This window comes from Corvus cornix, chromosome 1 (genome assembly GCF_000738735.6).
Source record: "Corvus cornix cornix isolate S_Up_H32 chromosome 1, ASM73873v5, whole genome shotgun sequence".
Classification (NCBI taxonomy): Eukaryota; Metazoa; Chordata; class Aves; order Passeriformes; family Corvidae; genus Corvus; species Corvus cornix.
The window spans coordinates 57,021,110-57,044,631 of record NC_046332.1 but is presented as its reverse complement, the minus strand read 5'-3'; the positions used below and the strand labels follow the sequence as shown (position 1 = coordinate 57,044,631).

The following is a 23,522-nucleotide window of genomic DNA, read 5'->3' as shown; positions in this document are numbered from 1 at the left end:
GGTGAGGAGGGGGCAGGAGGCGGCGGGGGAAGGGCTGCTCGCGCGGTGCTCACCCACGGTGGCGCGGGGGCGCACGGTTCCGCTGCACGGCGCGGAGCAGCGCCGACCGCGATCCCCGGGCGACCTGCCCAGCGGCGGGGGCCGGGGCACCGGGGGCAGGGGCGGGCCCAACCCGACCCGACCCGACCCGACCCCGGCCGGCGGGGGCCGGTCTGTGCTCGGGGAGGCGAGGCGAGGAGGGGGCGGCGGTGATGTGTGTGGCGGTAGCGGGCGGGAGGAGGAGGAGGAGGGCGGCAGGGGCGCGCCGCCCGGGGCTGATTGGCCGCCCAGTTTATAAGAGGTGCCCGGCCGGGGTGGTGAGGTTGTTTGCCGGCGCTGGGGAGCTCGGCGGAGCCGCGTGTGGAGCCGTCGGAGCGGAGCGGAGCTGCGATGCGTCGCGCCAGCCGAGACTACACCAAGTACTTGCGCGGCTCCGAGGAGCTGGGCAGCGGCGCCGCCCACGAGAGCGCCCCGGCGCCGCCGCCGCCCCCGCCGCCGCGCACCCGCACCCGCCGCCCGCATCCCGCTCCCTCCTCGTCGCCCTCGTCCTCCTGGGCCTGGGGCAGGTGGTCTGCAGCGTCGCCCTCTTCCTCTACTTCCGAGCTCAGGTAAGCGGGGACTGGCGCGGGCGCTTCCCACCGTGGCAAGCGCGGCCGCCTCGCACCCTGCAGAAAAGGGGAAGGCCGTCGTGTAGGTGCGATCGGAGCGATTACTTTAAAAAAACCCAAAACAACAACAGCAAAAACCAAACAAGAAAAAGTTTTAGAACACATTTATCTGTCTCTGAAGTTGATCCAGCTCTGAGAGGGGTTGGGCCGATGGGCTCCCAGTGCTCTGCCCAGCTTGTGCTATCCCCTTATCACTGGAGCAGCTCAGGCCGAGGGGTTCCAGGTAGCGCTCCGGGCATCGGGTGCATTTTGGGGTACAGGGCTTTGCAGCGAGGTTGGACGTGAGGAGTTCCTTGACTTGGGAAGGAGTTAGTCATGATCCTTCACCCGAAGTCTTGCAGGACTTTGGTTTCTAATGATCGGCTTTCAGTTTTCTGCTGGAGAGAAGTTTGACATTGGTATTAGAAAAAGGTTCTTCACCAGAGGGTGGTAAACGGGCTCCCCAGGGAAGTGGTCACAGCACCAAGCCTGACAGAGTTCAAGGAGTGTTGGGACAATACTCTCAGGTACTTGGTGTGATTTTTGAAGATGGTGCTGTGTGGGTTCTGGAGTTGGACTCAATAATCCCTGAGGGTCCCTTGCAACTCAGCATAATCTGTGATTCTGTGACATGTCTGAGGTCTTTGGCTGCCATGAATGTTTCACTCGCAGGAGAAATGGCTTTAAGGGCAAAAAAGGTCATCACGCAACACCACTTGTGATGCTTTGTCTCTCGGGCTGCGCAGGGGCACTGCAGAGGAGTGGGGTCTGTGTGCTCGTGGGCATTGGCCAGAGGTGCCTACTGCAGCTCAGGAGCTTTTTCTGGGATTCTGGGGGTTTCTGGGAGAGAGCCGCCCCTCACTGCCAGGCCGCAGTGTGCCGGGATGCCTCAGGAGCGGCAGCGGTGCGTGCCGAGAGGAGCGCGGGGAGGGGTCGCTGTGGGGACAGATGAGGTGATGAGCGGTTGGGCTTTCGGAGAGAAGAGGAGCCTGCTTCTTGGAAATGGCTCGGCTGCCTGGATTCCCTCGCTGCTGCTGCATCTCTTGCGCTGCAAAGCTGAGCACTCTCGGAGGAAGTGGGGAGCTGCCAGCTAGTTGGTTCTCAGGGCTAGGTTAGATAGATTTCTGCTTGGCTTTGTTGTCGATGCTAATTAGTTCTGTTAATGTGGGTCTCACTGCTGTCATGGAAGTGGTACTTCTGTTGTTTCTACTTTTCATTTGAAGTCGGCAGAGACTGGAAACCTGTTTCTTTCGGTTTACTTTCTAGGTAGAGGCACTTGATCTTGAGGTAGCAGGCTGGATTTCTTAACAAAGTGCACTCTGGAAACAGGTGTTGCACAAGTGTATACCCACTTAATCAGATGAATGACTGTCAAATATACAGAAGCGCTGCTGATAATTTATTATTTCATATTTTCTTGTTGACAATGGCTTTGTGCTTTCCATTTTTCCAAAAATAAAATGTAACGGCAATACAGCACTTAGTTGATCCTATCTTGTATATTTCAGAAGAGTGACATCTAATTTCTGGGACTCATTGTAAAGTAGCTTAAAGCTACTTGTTTGCTTGACAGTGAAATAGATGAATGCCTACTTCAACTTGTGACAGGGGAATGTTTTTCACTCCAGATGTTCATGAACCTGAAAAGACATTCTTGTCAAAACATAGCTCAGAGATGCACAGCTATACATTAGAGGGCTAGAGCGCCTTTGCAATCAAAGCAACTAATCAAAGTATACCCCCTTATTAAAGACTCTTTCTGATAGGTACATGTCAGTGCTTCACATGTGCCTAACAAAGGGTAAAAAGAACCATAATGGCTATTTTCCTTCTGCTTCCTTGATTTAAAAAATGGCGTGGTCCAGGTGTAACTCTGCATTTGACAGCTTAATTCTCTTGCTAGTTTCTTGTTCCTGTAGATTTGGAGTAGTGCTGTTGAATGGAGTCATTTTTAAATTTGAATTTCCAAAACATCTAGAGGAGGTGATATAGCTCAATGTAGGTGTGACTGAAGTCATTGCCTAAAAAATTTTTAATGGAGAAAATATAATCAATGGAAAATAGAATAATAAGTATACGCTTGAAGTAAGTACCTAATTCACTATAAGAAGATATGATAATTCATATTTGTTCACCATTTCTAATTGTGAAATAAGATTGATGGAAAACATAGTAGATCCTGCAGAAGTTAATTCTTATTTCTCACTCTTAGAGATTTATTTAATTTAAATGGGACATGATCAGACCTCTTTCTTTTGAAAAGATTTCTGTGAAGTTTGGTTATATTAAGCTACCTCAATTGGCCTTTTCACTGTAAATTCCAGCTATCTAAATTTGCACTTTAATAACAGAACTTAGTTATTTTTAATGAATTTTGTTAAAATAATGCAGAGTTAGTAGAAGAAGCTGTGCATGAAAAGATTGGAATTGTTTGCTTGGTAAATTAAGCAGATGTGAACTAGAAAGATCTGACTGAATACTCTGATATTAAGAAATGATGTATCTTAGAAGCTCTTAAAAACCCTATCTAAGAGTCTGAGTAAACTCTGACTCAGTTTTACCATTCACATTTGGTCTGTATTCGCATAAAATCATTTGGGCTGGATCATGACACAGTATAAGCTGAGACAATAGTTGAGGTTTTGGTTTTTCCTTAATTTTGTTTATTTTGTGGCTTGAGCATTTGGAATTTCACAAGACACATAACTAAGACTGACACTAGGTTTTCACAGATAAACACATGTTTGTGGCCAAGAAATAATGCAGTGCAATACAAGTGAGACAATGAGCTGGTATGTCAAAAAAGAAAGAAAGAAAAGCAACAAGTTTGAATTTTACCAATATTCTCATAATAGTGTTCTGAAATGTAAAAACAGTAGCATGTTCTAACTTTGCTTTTTGGTCCATCCTGTGCAGTGTACTGAATCCAAGAAATTAAACAATAACAAAATGTACTGGTCTTAAGCATTTGTTGTGCTTGTACTTTGAGGAATATTTTCTCATTATCTATGAAAATGCCATGAAAATTTAGTTAGATACTCAGAGCAGCTGGAGGTCATCACTCAATAAAGACTCATGCACAGCACAAGGTGAGAGAGAGAAGTATTTTATTTAACTTTGACTGATAAATGCTGATTTATAGTCTCCAAAAGCTTAGCTTTTGAGCTTTTCTTTCTGGGCCTATTTCCTTAGTGCACTTAGATTTCAAAAGAGTAGGAATCTGGTCTAACGCTGAGTGAACTGGAGGCCAGTGAAGCAAATTGGAAGTGCTCAAATTGAAATGTGGTGGCTGGGTGTCTAATGCCCACAGTTTAAGCTAGACATCCAAGAGTATGCACTCTTCCCATTAAAACACTTTTCCCATTGAAAAAGTCTGTACAAATGTTAGGTATTGTACTAGATTGAAGAGTTCACACTTGGATAAATGGTGATCTGGAAGTCAGATTTTTATTGTCATTTCATGCTTATGTGGAATTTTGACTTTCATTGTGGTGTGTTTTCAAACAATTACCTTCCAGACTTTAGATGAAGTTTGGTGAGCACTGTGGCTAGCAGGAAAAACAGCTTGCTGGGGGTCATCAGCATCTCTCAGAAGCCTGGAAGAACCCCTTCTTGGTGCTTAAGAAAGGTCATGGAGTGCAAAGTGATACTTGATAGTCTGGAAAGTGGTTTAAGTTTGAAAATAAGTACAAGTATAAATGTTAAACATTTATTGTAATGAGTAAGTATTTAATGCAATACTGTGTAACAGTGCATAATTGATGCAAAATTTAATGATAAAGGTGGCTGGAATGTATTGAGTCTTTTAAAACCAGACTGAGTCTTTTTACATGAGAAAATTGGTTTTTAATTCTGTAAGTTCATATAGTCTCACCTGTGATGCTGGAGTTCATTTTGGCTGCCCTGAATTGAGTGAAAAGAGTCCAGAAATGCAACTAGAATGATGAGAGATGCTGAAAATCAGGGGGCAATGAACAGTCTGATCTGATTGCAAGGTCAGGCAAAATGGATATTAAAAAATAAGCTAGACATTCCTCTCTTTAGTTTAATTTCTCTAGGGTATTTAAGTTACTTCACACTTCATAAAGCTTTCTCCTTTATTTTTGTTTGCATCTTGATGTTTCTTCCAGATCTTAATTCTTTAGGACTTTTTGCTGAAGGTGCCCTGCCCTGCAAGTTAGCAAGCTCCTTCTGGTATTTCATCGTAATTTTCTTGTTCTTTAGAAGTTCTTACACAAAACATGTCCTTGGAAGTTTTTCTGTGTATCTCTGCTTCCCCACAGTTTTGATCTCAGTGCTTGGTAGTGCTTTTTACAGCCATGGCGGTTCAGTGCGTGTTCTTTGTGAAGACATAAGATGCAGGATTTCTGAGAATGCCTTTTCAGGCAACTGATTTTTTTCATAGTTAGATGTGGTGAAGACTATTGTTGAAGGTATTCTTTGAAAGAGGTGAGGGGAACAGGTAGGTTAGCTAGTCCCAAAATCAGAGTCTCCCCTTATCAAACAGTAAATCTCTGGAGACCTGCAGTTTTTGTCAGGGTGGGCTGCACAGCTCCAAGTTGCTCAAGCCATCAGCTGCAGTGTTTCCATTAAGCCTTCGATCTTTTACCTGTAGATGCAGAGATTCTGGTTTTCTCAAGCCCTGAGAAAATAAACTGTAATCTGAGCAAGTGATTCTGTGCAATCTGCTGTTACTGTTGTGGCACAGTATTGTGTGACACATTTGATTGATTGATTGCTGGTGGGCGATACACTGGCATGATTTGTCATTCTGGACACTCAGGCCTTTACAAATTTCATGATCTTTGTGCTGTAAAACCTTGCTTTCTCGCCTGTTATTTAGAAGATGTGTTTTAATAAATCCAAAACTGGGATAGTAGTCTCTGACTAGTGGAATTACTGATAAAAATGAGTGTTTATTGGCAGTTATTTGCTGTAGCTTTCTGTGTTCCATCCTGTGATTCGTGTAGAGTGGAGAAGACTCAGATATCCCGATCCTGTTGGAGACATCAATTCCATCAGGTCTCTAACGGTCCCCAGCATAAGAGGTTACATTTGAAATAATGGGTCCTATTCTGGGTCCCTCGGTACCAGAATTGTATCAACAAACTGGAAGGTGTCCAGCAGAAAACCACTGTGACAGGTAGGAACCGCAGTGTATGAAAGAATGGAGAGCTGGATTCTTTGACAAAGAACAGACTAAGGTGAGGGAAGCTAATCACTGTTTTTTAGACAGCCAGGCTCTTCAGAAGTGCACAGCAAAAAGAAGAGGCACAGTCATAAATTGCAGCAAGGGGAACTGTAGCTGGATATAAAACCCAAGGTTTTTTACACACTAGAAGGGGTGAAGTTTTAGGACAGTTTGCCCAGAGAGGCTGAAAGTCTTCATTGATGGACATTCCCCAAAGCTTGTCTAGACAAGGCCTTAACCCACCTGACCTAAGTTACAAGTTGGCCCTGCTTTAAGCAGGGGGGCTGGACTACGGACCTCCAAAGGTACCTTCCAACCCAAGTCATTCTGCATTAACTACCTTTTAGCAGCTGGTGGTAAACATTTTGTGCCGCTTCTTAAAAATTTTTATTATCATTTTAGTTTGTAGTTAATTTTCTGAGTTCTGAATACAAGCGGAACATAGTGTGAGAGGTGCTTTTAGAGTGCAGTTTTACAGTTGGTTAAAGCTAGTGCTGCCTTCCTGTTATTTCATTCTCATGCCTATCCCTGTACTGGCTCCGATGCTGGCCTGATACCTGGAGTGACTTGGTTTTGGGGAGCGAATATTAAAGGAAATTAGGCCAGCAAAAATTCCTCCCTTGTTACTGATTTAGGAGACTGAAATCCAGGGATTAGACTCTGTGGCGAAGGGGGTGAGAACAGAGAGGTGCTGCTTTAGATCTCCTTATGCATTTAATGAGGCTGCACTGTGCTAGCTGACTTCAGAAGGCATTAGAGTAGGTTTTTAGCACTTAATTCATAGAGCTGCAGAGGCTGTACATAGATTTTCTTTGGGACTCAGCTGTGTCAGGCCATCACAGGAAGATATTACTGCCTCCAAGCCATTCTGTAACTCATCGCTACCCCTCTGCTCAAAGCTGTGGCATCTTCTGATTTTCAGGTGAACCATTTATGACCTGTTTCACTCCAAATCTGCAGGGATGACTGAGACAGCTAAACCAGGCTACAGGGTCTGACAGTGGTCCAAATGAATTGGGCAAAGAGCTTTCCATCTGGAGACTTGAGCAGAAGGATGTTGGTGGAGGAGGCAGCAGTTGCTGCTGCTGTCTGTGCAACAAGTGTCTCTCTGCGGTGTGTGACTGTTGGGTGGCCGCCTGGCTGGTGTAGACTTTTAATTCATCTCTATAATCCTAACCTTATGCTTTTAAGTTAGCTAATTTCTTTTTGGTGAGGCTAGGGAGTTGAATTTATGCTCCTGTGAACAAATTATGTAACATGTTTGATTGGCTCTGGCTGTTTTGTATTGTGAAAAACTTCTTTTGACGTGCTGTTTTGTTCAGCTCTGTGTTAAAGGAAACTGAACACTAGGCACTGTCCATAATGTCTTGGTATTCCTGCATTGCAATTACAAATAACATTTTGTAATTCTCAGGTAAAATTGCTTCTTCCACCTAATCAGAAAGATAGAAGTAAATGTTCTTTAATAGGCCAGGTGATATAGTTAAGAGAACCTAGGCAAGAGTTTGGGTGCATAAACCCTTCTTCAAGCCTGAAGTAAAAGCAGACTAAATGCAAGTTGAGAACAATTTCTGAGAGTCCTAGGCCATCTCTGAAAGACAGTTGTTAATCTCTTCAGTGTAAAGTATTTGGAGTATGTGAAAAAAGGGTGAAATGGCTTAAACAGTGCAATAAAACTCTGTCAAGGTACAATCCTCATCCTTGGAATATCTTCCAGTTTATCTGAGTGATAGAACACAGGATTTAAAAATAAACTTGGTTCAGTCAAAAAGACCGGTTGCTAAAACACGTCTTGCAGATACTCTGAGCTTAACCGTTCTTTGCCCAATGAAGCAGAGGTGTTTTGTGGTGCAGTTTAATCGTCTTTTGGTCTTTGACTTTTGCTGTCTTGGTGACTCTTAAACACAGCAATATCTCTTGCCACAGCCATGGGAATACCAGCTGGCAACTAAGTCCCACAAAGCTGCTCACTCCCTGGTGGGATTAGGGAGAGAATTGGAAGAGTAAAAGTGAGAACTCATGGGTTGAGACAAAAGAAAGTTTAAAAGGGAAAGAAAAATCTGCACACACAAGCAAAGCAGAAAATGGAATTAATTCACCACTTCCCATGGGCAGGCAGGTGTTCAGCCATCCCCACAAAAGCAGGGCTCCATCACACATAAGGTGACTTGGGAAGACAAATGCCATAATTCCAAATGTTGCCGCTTTCCTTCTTCCCCCACCTTTATATACTGAGCACGATGCCATATGGTCCCGCATATCCCTTTGGCCAGTTCTGATCAACTGTCCAGGCTATGTCCCATCCCAGCTCCTTGTGCACCCCCAGCCCTCTCTCTGGTCGGGTGGGGTGAGAGGCAGAAAAGGTCCTGCCTCAGTGTCAGCACTGCCCAGCTGTAACAAACACATCCCTGTGTTATCAACACTGTTTTAGTCACAAACCCAAAACATAGTCCCATACCAGCCACTGTAAAGAAAATAAGCTATCCACAGTGAGCACATCCACAAAACAGTTTCAGTGATAGCTGACTGACAGCTTCAGTGATATAATTTCAGTGATAAATTAGTTTCAGAGGTAACTTCTGTTTCTCCTCTTGAAAATGATGTGCTATACACACACATACATACTTTCCCCAAGTTTCTGTACTTGGCATTTGTGTGTCATCTTACAAACAATAGCTTTTTGAGGTAGGATAACTGTGTGTTTCCTGCTAAAATAACTGTGATATTGCTGTGAGTGGCTGAAAAATGGAATTCAAGATTATTGACTTTACCATAAGAATGGGGTTTATCTTTAACTTTAGAAAGTCACATATCTAGTCTAAGCTAATGAAATAGGCAGCGTCAGAAGATAATTCATTCTCCTATCTCACATATTTGTGGATGAAGTAAACCCTGATGTTGGGAACTTTTTCTCTCCACATTGTTTACAATGTTAAGTTAGATAATAAACTTAGCCAGGGACCAAACTTTTAGATGGTTAAAAAGTATCTCTAACACTTAGAACTGTGGTTGTGCTTATGTCTTGGTTTCAGATGGACCCTACTAGAATTTCAAAAGAACATGCACACTGTGTCAGAACGCTTTTTGGACACCAAGAAAGTACAGATTTGCATGATGCATCCTTTGAAAGTCAAGAAGCAAAGTTAATGCCAGAATCCTGTAGAAGTGTGAAACAGGCTCTCCAAAGGGCTGTGCAGAGGGTAAGTGGCACAGATGCTGTGTTCCTTTATTTCATGGTCCTGTTGAACTTAAAAAAACTTTTCCAAAATCTGTATTCAGAGATAAGTTCTATAAATTATTTTCTGGTGTTTGAATAACACTTGAAGTTTCATCCAGGATTGTATTGTATTTTCTCATGAACCTGGTAGTGGCTAACCAATTCAAGCACATTTTATTTATTTATTTATTTTTTAAGAAGGGAAGACTTGAAGTTGTACTAAGAAAACTGATTGAAGTTAGGTGATTAGCCATTCTGACATTTGGGTGGACCCAAATGTCACTTAATATTTGTATAGGTTTTTCAGCACTTCGGATGCTCATAACAAGTGTCAGTTCCACATGCTTTTCAAAGGAATCTTCCAGACAAGATTCTCTTAAGTCAAGATCATCAGCAAGCAAAATATTGCCTGAAAGAAGAGATAGCATTTGCTCTCATTTGCTCTTTTTTCCTGCCCTGTCTGGAGCCCAAAATGAGGGACAGTACCTGCTTTGGTTTTGCTCACTTTGCCAGTCTGTGTTCTGTGCAGACCATTCTCACACTGGCAGAAGACCTACTTTGCCACAGCCTGATAACTGGGTGGTCTTCACCCAGGAATTGAGAATGACAGCTTGTTCCCAAACCCAAATGACAAAAGTAGTCAGCCCTAATGAAGAAGCCAAGACAAGCTGGAAATAATGCCACAATTCCCTTTTACTGCAGTTACTGCCTTTGAACTCTTTTTGTGTTCATGAATAGTATTTAGTGCTAATTATGGGCTGTGTAACAGATGGATGTCTGCTATGGCATTTGGTTTTCCTGGCTTGTCAGGCCCATTACAACGTTACTGCCTCACATCTGCATAGGACTGGCAGTTTTTCATTAAGGGTACTACATTAGATTTGAGCTGAACTCACATATGCTTTAATGTGAACTGCACTTGGGTTAAATTTACAGCATTTGAATTGTGCTAATGTGATGTTTGCTTTTAACAGAGAACTCTTGAGTGACAGATCTTTTTGTGAACAAAACTCAGAGAAACATGGAGTCCATGTCTTGTCCCTTTTGCTAGCCACTTCCTTCAAGAGCTTAAGGGGGAAACAAAGGATTAGTTTCTAATGTAGGATTAGTTCTTTCGTGCTGCATTTTACAGAGCCTCTCATGCCGCACCTACATGCGTGCTGCGTGCTAGGCTGCTCATTCATGTGATTCCCATGACAGAGCAAGGAGCTTGTTACAGTAAGTCAATGGGAAGCCCTGTGTTCTGGTCATTTGCTGCTGGTTACTCAACAAAGGCACTGGCTTTAGCTGAGGCTTCATATCCTGCCAGTCTGGATGGAGGTTAAATGCTGCAATGTCAGTGGCCAAGATAAGTAGTAAGTAGGGATAACTTTTTTGGCTGATGACCATTAGTTTGAGAACAATAAAATTTCCCTTGCCAAAGTAATTGGACTCTGAATTTCGTTTGAATGCAATGGAGTTTATTAAGCAGCTGCACCCATGGTCTGGATGCTTTGTCATCTTAAATCAGTGACAGAGAAAAAAATAGGAAGGTGATGACCTGAGGCTTTTTGCATCTTTTCAGTACATCAGAGAAGTGAAAGTAAGAGTGTCAAGGCAGAATTATACTTTATCATCATCTGTAAGCTCTGCCTTTCATTTGCCCTGCAGGAATGAAGAGCAGAGATGCAGCTGTAGCTTACTTGCAGTTGTGTTACTCCTTTGTGTGTGGGGATACAGCTAATGTGACTTGAGGGAGGTTTCCTGTTGCCTGTGCTTTCTTCACTTTCCTTAAGGAGAATCTAAAGAATCTAACTTGTGTGTTTTAAGAGCCAGCATCCTTATTTGAACTGTCAGTTTGCTAAGTGACTAAAATGGAACACTTCAAAATACCATTTGTGTTTTGTGATTTTTTTCAATATATTGTCTTTTGCATTTCAAGCTGTTCAGGAAATGAAAATAGACAAATTTCTTTTGCTCAGGTTTATGGTCTGGTTACAGCTTCTAGCTTCCTGCACCGGTTCTCATCAGTTTTCTTTGCACACCTGTAGTCAGAGTGCTTAAATGTAAAGCAGGGATTGATGTTGAAAATGAAAGTGCTCTTATGAAAACCAGTGTAGTAGGGCTGCAAGGTCCAGTCTAGAAATACTTGTCTCTTGAAAAAATAATAAACTTTTTCCTTTTAATCAAAATCTAATGATTGATTCCTTAACATATTCCGGTATAAAAATTCTTCTTAAGGAGCAGCTTAGTAAGTAGAGAGCATATTTTCTATATTGCATATAAACTTTCAAGCAGACAAATAATATACTTTCCTAGCCAGTCTGTTTGCTTAATTTTTTTTCATGTAACCCTAAAAAGCTTTTGGCAGTCCAGATGCTCTAACCACAGTCCTTATGAAGCCTGTTATGAGCCTGAAGTAGAAAGGACTACAAACATATCTTGGGTCAATCCATAAGTGACTTTTCTTGGCAATGCTCCCAGCTGCTAGCTGCTTGTGGAGTTCAGGCGTAAGTTCTTCTCCCACATGGCAACAGAGTGCTTTGCTAGACCTCCAGGGCAGCATTTCTAAAGAGATCTATATACTTTGCAGACATTTAAAGAGCACATAGTTATGGACCAAGTAAAGGTTTCACGAGTGATTGCTGTAAGTTGTTAAAATTTCAACTACGGTTTTGTAGGTTTCCATCCTACAATCTTACATGCCTTTTTTTTTTTCTGCGAGCAATAGACTACTCATTTGGAGAGAGGTTGTATTGCTGGTCTCTAAACTATAGTCTCATGTATATCTGATGAATATTGGTTCATGTACTTCTATTTCACTTCCTTCCTGATAAGCATTCTTCAAATTGCTGAATTTCCGGCAAGAGAATCAGATACTTCTTCCTGGTATCAGCTGTACTTAAAGCACTTGGTAATAAAAGAATCAAGTGCATAAAGAAGCTTTAAGACCATATCCGAAGCAATAAGTGACTGTCCGGGAATTCTCTTCTTGTTGGTCTCAAAAGGCTACTCAGGGCTGCTCAAAGTAGATACTGAGATACTTAGGTAAAAGCTAAAGGAGACTAAAAACCTTTCACAAATGTCATGTGTTCTGGTGTAGCCTTGTCTCTGCATCCTCAGCATTGGACATAACTTCGAGCAAAAGTTATTTTTGCAGCCTGACGTGGGTGAGGTAGAGAGCAGTTCCCAACTTTCCAGGCACTTCAAGCATGGTTTTTAGCTTTAAAATGAGAGAATTTTGGAGCTTTTTAGTGGCCTCATAATTTTTTTTTAGATGAAGGGAAGGCATATTTTTCATTTTTTGTGACTAACTCTGTTTCTGTTGTTTAAACATTGAGTGTATGAAGGAGGTTGGAATTCGGGAAACAGGCCAGCAGAGTTGACTTGGTGGGCAGTGAGCAAATGACAAAGGTGTACAAGTGCAGTTTGTCATAAGATTAAGAGTGGTGTGATTTTTGTGTACAGTTCTGCTAAAAATAACTGAACAGCTTGGTATCACACATGGTTCTGTGGATGGCAGTCTTAGGAGAAGTCACTGGTAATGTTTTGTCAGCAGTTTTCATGCCTTTATAGCAGTGTCTTACTCATGGGTTCTGCTGAGCTGTTTCTGCCTACTTAATGACCCTCTACATTGTAAGTATGAGACACCTAAGAACATTCAGGAGCTAAAAAACGCAGTTGATACCTTGGAGATTTGAGAAATCACAGCTCTTGATTCATTGCAGTAAGAATACCAGGGGATTTTTTAATCCCATTAAGAGGCTACCTTCAGACATCCACTGAAAAATGTCCTTCAGGGTCAGAAGCAAATACATGGTTAAATGGTTTTCTAAGGTAGGTTGTGTATCAGCACCTTGGAACTGTATGAACAGCAAGTTAAAAAAAAAAAAAAAATCAAGAAGTGTCTAACTGTTCATTCTTCAGGAGGAAACCTACAACTCCGTATCTGTTTTCTAGGGACTCGTTAATGTCTTTCATCTTCCTTTTGGGAGCTGGAGCAAAGTAACAGAAAGAGTATCAAAATTTCGTGAGGTTGGTCAGAATCAAGTAAAGAACTTGACAGTAGTCCAGAGCTTAGAGAACTGATGGAGGATTTGTTTTCTGGCCACAGTCTAGCCACTTCTGATCCAGTGACAAGCTCACAGAAGAGTCAATGGATGATTGATCCAATCCCACAGCTTTGGTGTTATTAGCACCATGATCTAACCAGCTGAGCTAATAATAATGAACTCCAGACAAGGAGAGCTGTGGACCCAAGTCTTCCTGGGTAGCTGTCCTGCTTACTGAGTGCTGCAGGTTAACAGCACCACCACCAGTTAGAAGGAGAGCAGCTCAGACTGCTATTCATGAGGACCAGAGCCATTCTTTGTCGAAGATGAGCAGAGTCAGGCTGCTGGGTCTCAGAAGATGAGGTATTCAGCTGCTTACACTAGAACATCTTTGGAAGTGTGCAGAAGCGGAACTCAATGCTCCTAATAAAAATGTAAGTTGAAAGTAGAATAGCAGTTGACCAGTTCAGGGATTTCAAGGGCTGAGCAGTTCACAACCATGGATTTATTGTTTTTTTTTTTTTAGTACCAAATCTAGATAGTAGGAGATTAAAATGTGCATGGTTCTTTCTGGATCTGCTCAATAGGCTTTCCAGGCAAAGACATTATCACATCCTCCTGAAGGAAAGGATGTTAAAATGAACTCCACATCTGAGAAGTTTCCACTAAGAAAGCAAGAAAACAGAGATTTCTCCCCTCCAAGGAAAAAAGGGTTGGGATAGGTGTGCTGCAATAATCTGAGAGTGTGGTCCATCTCCCAGGCTCTTCTTACCTTATGTCCAGTTCTCTTCAGAGGCTTTTGCCATTTTTCACAATACCTTGTATTTGCAATTTCTTGTCATCTTCCTATTTCTTACTCAAGTGTGGCTGGTGGCTGGTGACATGCAGCTCCTAGAATTGAACTTCATTTTCACACTCCCTAGAACTGACATTGAAGTAGATCAGAGGAGCAAAGTGAATGTAAATGCGGGAAGTGGATGTGAGTTTTGCTGGTTTTGAAGCTGTGATTCTTCTGCTTTTCTTCTCGTCTCTATGGCAAAAAGCATCTTCATCTTATCTAGGAAATCAGCATATCTCAGCTGAAGTATTATGCTTTGATAGTCATACTACGACTTCCATACTGCTGTGGCTTTTCATTTTGGTTTAACATTTAAACACTTACTGAAAGGGGAAAGTGAGAGTAGTAAACGCACCAGCCAAGGCACTACATATTTCACTGCAGTTTCAGAACTACATAAAAGCAGACTTCAGGTGTTTTCAGAGCAGGATTTCAAATTCTGAAACACCCCACTGATTGAGAGCACAGTGGGACTTTGCTGATCTGGCCAAATCTGAGACTTATTTCCTATACGTGGATTGAATCAGGCAAACAGCAGTGTGCGTGGCATAAAGATGAAACAAAGGACCACTCTTAGGTTTCAAAGAGGACATGACATGCTATCTTCAGCAAAATATTTCCTTTTACTAAACATCTTCTTGATGGCTCCATGGTATGAGGTGTTCTGAATAACAAACATATTATTCCTGTTTTTTTAGAAAACAGATGGAGAGTCATAGGGAAAAAGGAGACAGAGCTGAGGACTGAGCTTAATACTAAGACTCAGTCCAGGCTTGTAACAAGAACAGGCTGCTTAGGTTTGTGAAATCTGTTTGTATCTTTTTCTCAAGAGGAATACAGGTGTGAATGATTAAAAGCAAAGCTTTTTGTGGTGCCTGATGCCTGCATTTTGTGCTGTTCTTGAGTTTGGGTAGCATGGGTTTTATTCATGTTAAAATTTATCTGCAGCTTTGAAGAATTACATACTTCCCAAGTCTGGCACCCAGTCCGCTTGGTCCAGTACGGATGGGGAAGATGCTTTAATGCTTCACTTCCTGCATACCTTGTTAGAAGTAAGCCTTGACCATAAAGCCTTGTAGCCTTCCCTGTTCAGGGCCAAGTGTGAGGTGTTTACCTCATCACAAATGAAATTCAGAGTTTAGCTATCCTTAGTTATAGTGATTACATGCTAGTTCCTGTATAGAATTCTCTTTCTTTGCTTTTAGACTCCAAGTAATTAAATCAGTTCATAAATTCTATTGTTTGATGTGATGCCTTTTTATCAGTCATTGTTCCACTATATTTAGAGAAATACTCAAAGTACAGTAAGTAGGAAAGGTTGTAAATGTCCTGTCACCACTACTTCAATAAATAATGCAGTGATCATACATATCATCATTTCTATCCACCTTTATTAGAATTACCAAATTACTAGAAGTAATTTGATTGTGTGTGCCTGTTACATATGTCGTCATATTTACATGATGCATATCCCAGACATCTGAATGTGCTGCAGCTGGAACAGTGTCCCCAGATACATGCACAGAGTATTCTAAGTGTGCAAACTAAACATAGTTACAAAACCAAGACAACATCAAAGCAATGTCTCCTTCTCATTTTAGGAAGTCCAGCGTGCCATGGGAAGAACACCGCCAAGACCAGAAAAAGGTAGGTATTGGTTTAGGAATAAGAAATAGTTTTGTTCCACTAAACTTGGCTTGTTGGGATAATCCAATTCTTTTATCTCTAGCTGCAATGGAGGCATTAGGACTTGAACTGTACAAGAGGAACAAACCTGAGAAGCAGCCATTTGCCCATCTCATTATTGATGATAAGAATATTCCATCTGGTAAGTTCAATTTTTAAGTGAATACTTCCAATAGGAATATAAATGTATTGAGGAGTGAAGTATATGAAAATAGTTCATCAAAACAGCAACAGACAGGGATTTCAGAAATGGCTTTTGATAGTGAGAATAAATTGGATGCATTAAATGATTTCAGAGGCGGCAGGGGTAGTGCTAAAAGGAGGATGGCTCCCCTTTGTATCAGTCTCACGCTGAATGGCCTCCATTTCAAATTACCACTTTTCATGATCAACCTCTTGAGGGGCATGGCCTGCCCCTTTGTGCTGTCTTCAGGGGAGGAAGGAAGATCTGCATTGAATGCTCTCCTCTGAAGTTCCTCATTTTCCTTTGGCCAGTAGGGCCCATCAGGAGTTCTTCACTCCGGCTGGACTCCAGCCATGAGGATGCATACGTAGATACAAGCATGTACCAGCCCAAACATTGGCCAAGCTACTGAGTAGGGAGAAAAAATTGTTCTTGTGGCTTTTATCTGCCCCTGTGGTAAGAGGATGGCATTCTTCTATCTTGCCAGAGCTCTTATTCCCTACACACCGATATTCAGGTGGCTTTGGGAATATCCTGGCTAGTACAGTATCAGGGAACAAGGCATGAGTCTGCCTCAGAACACTCGCCAGAGGAAAAGATGCATTCCTAAAATTTTAATACAATGTTAGAACAGCTTTATTTTTTGCCCTGGGGCACTGTCAGTTGAGATTTTTCGCTGTATTCTCAATGCAACAGTTGGTGTGGTTGAAGTAAACCAGAGTTTTTTCTGAAGCTGTTAGGTGGAGGACCTTGAGAAGGTGCATTCATCACCACTGTCTTCTTTCTCTGCAGATTTATACATTCTGCAGTGCTGAACTCATTGTTAACTGAGCTATGCACATTGCTTTTCTGTTTTATATAACCAAACCAAAGGGGAATTTTGTGTTGAGACTTTAAATCTGAGATTTTAGCAGCCTGCATAGTAATACCTTGCTCTTGCTCTATTTAAAGACAAAGCAGTTCTGTACAGCTTCTTGCCTGGAGGGATAGAATTCTTTCAAGTGCATTGGCATTGCCACAATCCAGAACTTTATAGCAGAGAGCTTATAAGAAGCTTGTCAGATGGCAGTCAGAACTTCCACAAGCTTTCTTGTTAGCTCAAATGCCTCCTGACAAGCTTCTATTTTAGTCTGATTTTGGCTTTGACCTACTTCTACAATAGGTCAATAGTAGAGGATTCAGTATCAGTAAACTTGTCTTAGCATTTTATCTTTGAAAGGTTTCAATTAATTTGCTAATCCTAGAGACAGGTCACTTATCTGCAGAAGTGGAGTGTGTGTCAGTATCACAGTCTGTGAAATCCACTTTCTTCTGTGTGGAATTTATTTGCTGCTTACCTGGACGTTGCTGTAAACTGTAATTTTACAACCGTAATTTACAGCAGCTGATAATTTTTACTGTTGTGCATTGCTGCATTAACCTTCAAGGGTGTGACACAGCACATCTATGGGTAATGGCCAGGGAGACATTGTTCTTTTCTGCTGCAGATCAACTTCTTACCAATGTGATGAGCTGGGCATATACTCCCTTCTGATCTGGCTTTTGCCTCTTTTTGAAGAGCATTGCCAGGATGTTAATCATGAGCACAGCTTCTGCAGCCCTTGTGGGCATTGCAGCAGTGAGGGGCTGCTTCCTTAGGGATAGCTGGAACCCTGAACCTGCTGGTTGTGAGGCACTTTAATACCATGCTCACTGACATGAGGCAGTACCCACTTGGCTGGGTGGCACAGAGGTTAGTGACAAGCATAAAGAAAGAAAAATTTGCCTGAGGGGTCACCAGGAGCTTTTCCTCTCCCATCTTGTTGTCTCTGACTGCAAATGGCAATTTCTGTTTTCTTCCCCTGATTCTTTACCCTACATGTCTGAAATCCATCTAAATTGTTTTCTGCAATCCCTGAGTGGAAAGATCTGTTCTTAGTATTTTAAGGTTCTCTACTGTCATCACTCTGACCCAGAATAAACAGTGCCAGAAAAAAAAAAAGTCTTCATCACTGTCAAACAGGATTTTAAGTAGTTTTCAACTGAACACCCTTCATGAAGGGGCACTGAGCAGTGTCTATGAGAGAACATTTTGCTTTGACCCGGTTCACAGTAATGTCAAGCCTCAAGTGGACTTTTGCAGCTGGGGGGATAGTGCAAGGGAGGGGGGGAAAATAACCCTTCCCAGATCTTGTGTCCCCACCCACCATTTGGCACAGAAGCTGTAGTGGTTTGGCTTGCTGGGTGTATTTTTTAAGTTTGCTGCCTTAGGTTAGAGCTGGATGCTTGCTGGTTGGTTTTTACCAGAGCTCACTCTAAATGCTACCTAGGTTTTAAATGAAAACCGTGAATTTTGGTTTATAAATTGATTACAGAAATTAGTCACAGTTTAAAGGGGAAAATCACAAACAGAAATAAATATAAATGTTAAATATATCATTTGGGGTGTGAATTGATACCTTTAGCTGTCTAAGGAAATGCTGTCGTATTCTGAGCTATTTACAGCTACAGGTTCGACTTAGCTGCCCTTTGCCTCCAAAAGGCTTTTCAGAGCAAATAGTACTTTGGTCCTTTTTTCAGGCTTTGTTTATACCTAAAATCTACTAGGATGCAAACAAATTATCAAAACAGGGCTCCTTTCTCCTCTGTTTCCCTCACATCATCTTCCTTCTTGCTAATTAATTTTATTTAACTCATTTGTATTAGTCTTAGTTCAAGCTCACAAATAAACAAGGCATTGTTTTTATTTATCTTCAGTTTTGAGAAAGAGTGGGTATTAACTTGAATTTTTAAATAATGCTTTCTTGCGTCGTCTGGAAGGCTGTTTTACTCATTATCCCCCAGCCACTTCCTTCTCTGTCAACAGGATTTACCTTGTGCTGGTTTTTTCATGGTTCCAATGTAAATTATTTCAAGTAAGATACTGCATTGCAGCCTTTCTGACTGTCCCATGGCTTGGGTTATGTGTCAGAGTTTCTGATATGTGGACAGCAGATCTGACACTTTTATGCTCCAGTTTTCTCCACTTCCTGTGTTTCAGGGTACTGATTGTTTTGATGTCTCCAAATCTGAGTGCATTACCACAAGAAGTGCAGAGAACCTGCTCGCTCCTTCTATTACAGGTTGTGTGGCATAACTTTTACCAGAGCATCTTTGCGCTGTGCTGCCAGCTGTGGCACGGCTCTTCTGGAGCTCTGAATTGTGGCAAAATGCCTGTCTGCCTCAGCTCACACAATCATAGCATTATAATCCTGCTTGGGAGGCACTTCCAGAAGTTACCTGTACAAATCCTTTGCTCAAAACAGAGAGGGTCGTCTCCCATTATCTCTTGGCCTGTTCCCCTGAACATCCAAATAGTGTGAACAAAATTCACCCAGAGCCCCTCTCTGTTACAAGCAACTGTGGCACGTATTTGCTCTCTTTTCCCTTCTTCATCAGAAAATCTTGCCACTAAGGATTTCATCAAAATTGCAACTTGACTGGGAACTAAAAAGTTTACTTGTCAGGTAAATAAAATCTGCCTAGCAACTGCCCTGTGTGCCACCAGGCAGTCCCAGCATGCCCTTTCTGTTCCATCATCGGTGTGCATTCCTGTCCTATATCTAATGTGCCTCTCCTCTGATCCAGGCAGTGATTTCTTGCCTGTCCTTCCCATCTTGAACGTAGCCCAGCCTCCGTGGGGCAGTATTTCTCCCAGACTTAGTGCTGTGCACGCAAAGTTCTTCAACTTCCTTGGCTGTTCCCAGTCCTTCAGAAGTACGCTCTGGTACCCTTAACTCAGCATTATCTTGCAGGTGAATAATTGCAGGTTAAGAGACTTAAGATCTTGGTGTTTCTTCCAGTTAATTGACGGGTTTCAGATGTATTTTTTGAGGTGCTGCACAAAAGATGGCTTCTCCATGTGATTTTGCTTCCATAATTTCTGCCTGGCTGCACAAGAGCCATAGGGGAGCAGCTACTTGTGATCTACCTTTGACAATTGGTGCTTTACTTAAATCGTTGTGGAAGAACACCAGAAGGATTTTGTTCTGGGCTACTGTTAAAGTATTCCTCTCACACAGAAAAGCTGCCTGCCCTTGGCAGTTAGGGAAGGCTCATCTCCCTCAAATTCCCCTGTTCCTACTTCCCCTCCCTTTTGCACAGGCAAATGCAAGAGGCCTCTTTTGAACTACTCAAATATACCTGGGGCTATTCCCCAGCACACCTGTGAGTACTGGTGGTCCTGGGGCAGGCCTCAGTACATGCTTGGAGGAGAGGGCACTGTCCCCTGCTGTGTGCCATGTGAAGTTTGCTAAAGATGGCCTGTTTTGGTTCAATGCAGGGAGAAAAAGGTACTGAATATTTCAAGCAGGCATTTAGATTCACTGGGAGGCTGAGGTGTAAAGTCCTCTGGTACCTACGTGAACCCGCTGCTGTGGGAGGGAGCAAGTGGAGTCAGTCTTGTGTGCTGAAAATTACTAGTGGTTAGGAGGACAAGTTGGCCACCTCCCATCTGTTGTGTTATGCTCTGGGTATTGCACTGAATAATAAGATGTTAGTGGCTTGTGACTGTCAGGAAGTTTGTTATGTCATAAATACTTGAAGTGCTACGTAAAGTCTAGGCAACTTAGTGTGTAGTACTGAAGATGCACTATCATACTGACTTTTCTCCATTTTTTTGGTGTTGTCAAATGAAAATATGTTTACCTTTCTACCACTACAGTCATAAGAACATAAAATATGGAAAGTTTCATAAGCTTTCTCTTTTGGGAATTGTCAGTTCAGCTTTTTTCCAGAATTTCAGTTATTCCTTGCTAACACTTACAGATTAAAGACCAATAACGAGTTTTTCAAGTTCCTCTCAACTGTTTGTAACTTGAATAAAGTTTTAGGTGGAATGCAATGCCTATGCAGAGCTTGTTGCATGATTCCTTAGAATAATCAAACTATAGGCAGAGCAACTGTTTTGTACCACAGTCCAGCAGTTGTTCTGCTGGGAGGGCACAGTTATAAATAGCAAGCAAAAAGCGGATGATGAAAAAAGGAAATTTCTTAGGAATTTTTTATCATAGTTGTTTAATATTCACTTTAGCTTATAGAACTCTAGTTGCTGTTGATTCTAAAAACATAGAGGTTGCTTTCTAAATGTTGGGGTTTGTCAAATGTTTATAAATAATCCTTTTTTTTTTTTTTTTTTAATCTCCAGGAACTCGCAAAGTGAACCTCACATCCTGGCATCATGACAAAGGCCAGGCAAACTTATCAAATATGACATTCAGTGACGGAAAACTAATTGTTAATCAAGATGGCTTTTACTACCTTTATGCCAATATTTGTTTTAGACATCATGAAACTTCAGGAAACTTGACTAAAAGAGGGCTTCAGCTGATGGTGTATGTGATTAAGACAAACCTTAAAATAAGGCGCTTTGATGTGTTGATGAAGGGAGGAAGCACCAAATACTGGTCAGGGAATTCAGAATTTCATTTTTATTCTGTAAATGTAGGAGGGTTTTTTAAATTAAAATCTGGTGAAATGATAAGTATCCAGGTATCAAATCCATTGCTACTGGATTCTTCGCAAGAAGCAACTTATTTTGGAGCATTTAAAGTTAGGGATTTAGATTGAATCTTTCTTTAGTGTGCTGAAAACTGTTTGAGTTTTTAATTGTCCAGAAACAACTTGAAGAACTGAAAATCTTCTGCAACCCAATTACATCTGTATAAGCCATGTATGTCTAAAGACACGTTTTTGTCCCAGGCAGACTCTCCAGCAGGAGTCCTGCAAATATATGGAAGGGCAAAATTACACAGTTCTCCTGATTTAGTCTTAAAGCAGTTTTACTTCATTTGTTTCCACTGGCCTCACTAAAGTCATTGTGCCTTTTGCATTGGTGTAGTTGAAATCAGAACAACTAATATAACTGAGCTTCTGTTTCCGAGTTCTGCCCTGATCACCCTTACTAGTTCTGGTGCAAATGTAGGGCAGGACAGAACTTGGCTCCCAACTTGCATTTAGGGCTCCATTTTGCTTGGGGTTGAGTGTTCTGACCCTGAGACAGCAGAGATTATGAAAGCGTGACTAATCCCATTGCATTTGATGTGGCTTTTCACATGCTGAGTTGGGGCTGATTCTGCTTTGCTGGCTTAGGGTTGGAGAGCTCAGACCATGGCAGAAATGGGTTGGAGAACACCTAGACAGTTCAACTTAACTTCTACCTGATTAAAAGGCCCATTCCAAGAAGGAGGGAGATCATCTTGCAATTCTAAAAAGATAATTACAGTTAAGTTGCACAGTTAATTGCAAATACAGATTGCCAAGCTATGGTGTGCCTTTAAAGTATTACATTGTGCCAGAACCTGCAAAGACGTTTTTTAAACAAAAAGTATGTATTTTTATATTCTGTAATATCTAAAGTTATATTTCAGGTGTAATGTTTTGTGTAAAAAAAAATGTAAATTATATTGTCCTATAGTATTTGATACAAAATATTTAAAATCTCTTGCTGTTTGTATATTTAATGTTTTAAACTGTTTTTATGTACAGACATGTTAAACTGGTGCACTTTTTAATCCCAATGGGAAAAAATGCAGCTATAAGAGGTTGTTTGCAATTAGCAAATGTAATATATATCTTTGTTCTTCTTAACTTAATAGATTTCTTTTTAACTTGTCAGTATTAAGGGAGGTGAAATCACACCAATGGCATGAGTAATTACACCAGAATGCTGGTCACTGGGTACCTTTCAAACCTGGAGGGTAATTAAGCTGGCATTATGTAAAAATGAAATTAAAAAAATTAATGCATAATAAGCCCCAGAAATGTATTAGGGGTATTTATAGTTACTGAACAGGCATATTTTCCTACAACAAAATCTGCAAGTATTACATTCTGCAATTGAACAGTAACTTTTTTAGCTTAGTTTCCTGAAAAAGTTAAGCTTATGTCATTGCACTGCCTGTTCTTGTCTCCCACTGTAGCTTTCAAAACTCTGCACCCTCCTGCCAGCTTTGGCAGATGAATGGCAGAGTTAAGAGATATTCTTGCAGGTTTTATGAGGACAGACAGCTGAGAACAACTCAGCCATTTATACATTATTTGTCAGTGGCTGGCCACTGCTCATTTTAGCCAAGAGATTAACTGGGGAGACTCCTGTAATGAGAGTTGTTGCTTGTATAGTGCTTGGCCAAAGAGGTGAGTGGATGGAATCCGAGGGTGGGTATAGGGGCCATAGGGGAGGACTGCAGATACTGAGGTGATATTTAGAGCACATCTGGACAGGGGACAGCAACTTGTTGGGGTAGGGAGTGAGGGAGGGTTTTGAAGTGTTTGTGTGCTCTATGGATCACGTGGGGAAAGCCCACTATTTATCGCAGTAGGAATCCAATCTTCTGTAGGAATTGGGGCTTCATACAAATCCTCAGGCTTTTAAAAAGTTTTTTTCTGGTTAAGTGAACTGAGTTGAATTCAAGCAATTATTTTATACTGTATAATAAACATTTCTTTTTAATGTTAATATTGTTTTCTTACAAAATATATTTCTAAGAAAAAAAACCTTTGTGATTTCTTTATTTTTGTGTTTACCCGTATTTCTTGTGCAGCTTTGATAATTCTATTCAGATTTCAGAATGTGCAGGCTGGGTGTGGTGTAACTCAAGAAAAATGAGGCATAAATCAACTATTTTGAGACAATTACTACAACTTTTATGGAGTTTTGATTTGGCTTCAGAT

The 23,522-nt window shown here is 41.6% G+C and overlaps 1 protein-coding gene across 1 annotated transcript; it reads left to right on the top strand.

Moving 5' to 3' along the window:
- Positions 1–378: 378 nt before the first annotated feature.
- TNFSF11 (TNF superfamily member 11) lies at positions 379–23,331 on the top strand. The gene is given in 6 exon segments (XM_039568083.1): positions 379–543; positions 546–647; positions 8,910–9,077; positions 15,565–15,610; positions 15,693–15,791; positions 20,998–23,331. Coding segments are annotated over 6 exon segments (951 nt in total). The 5' UTR covers positions 379–429; the 3' UTR covers positions 21,420–23,331.
- The last annotated feature ends 191 nt before the right edge of the window (positions 23,332–23,522 follow it).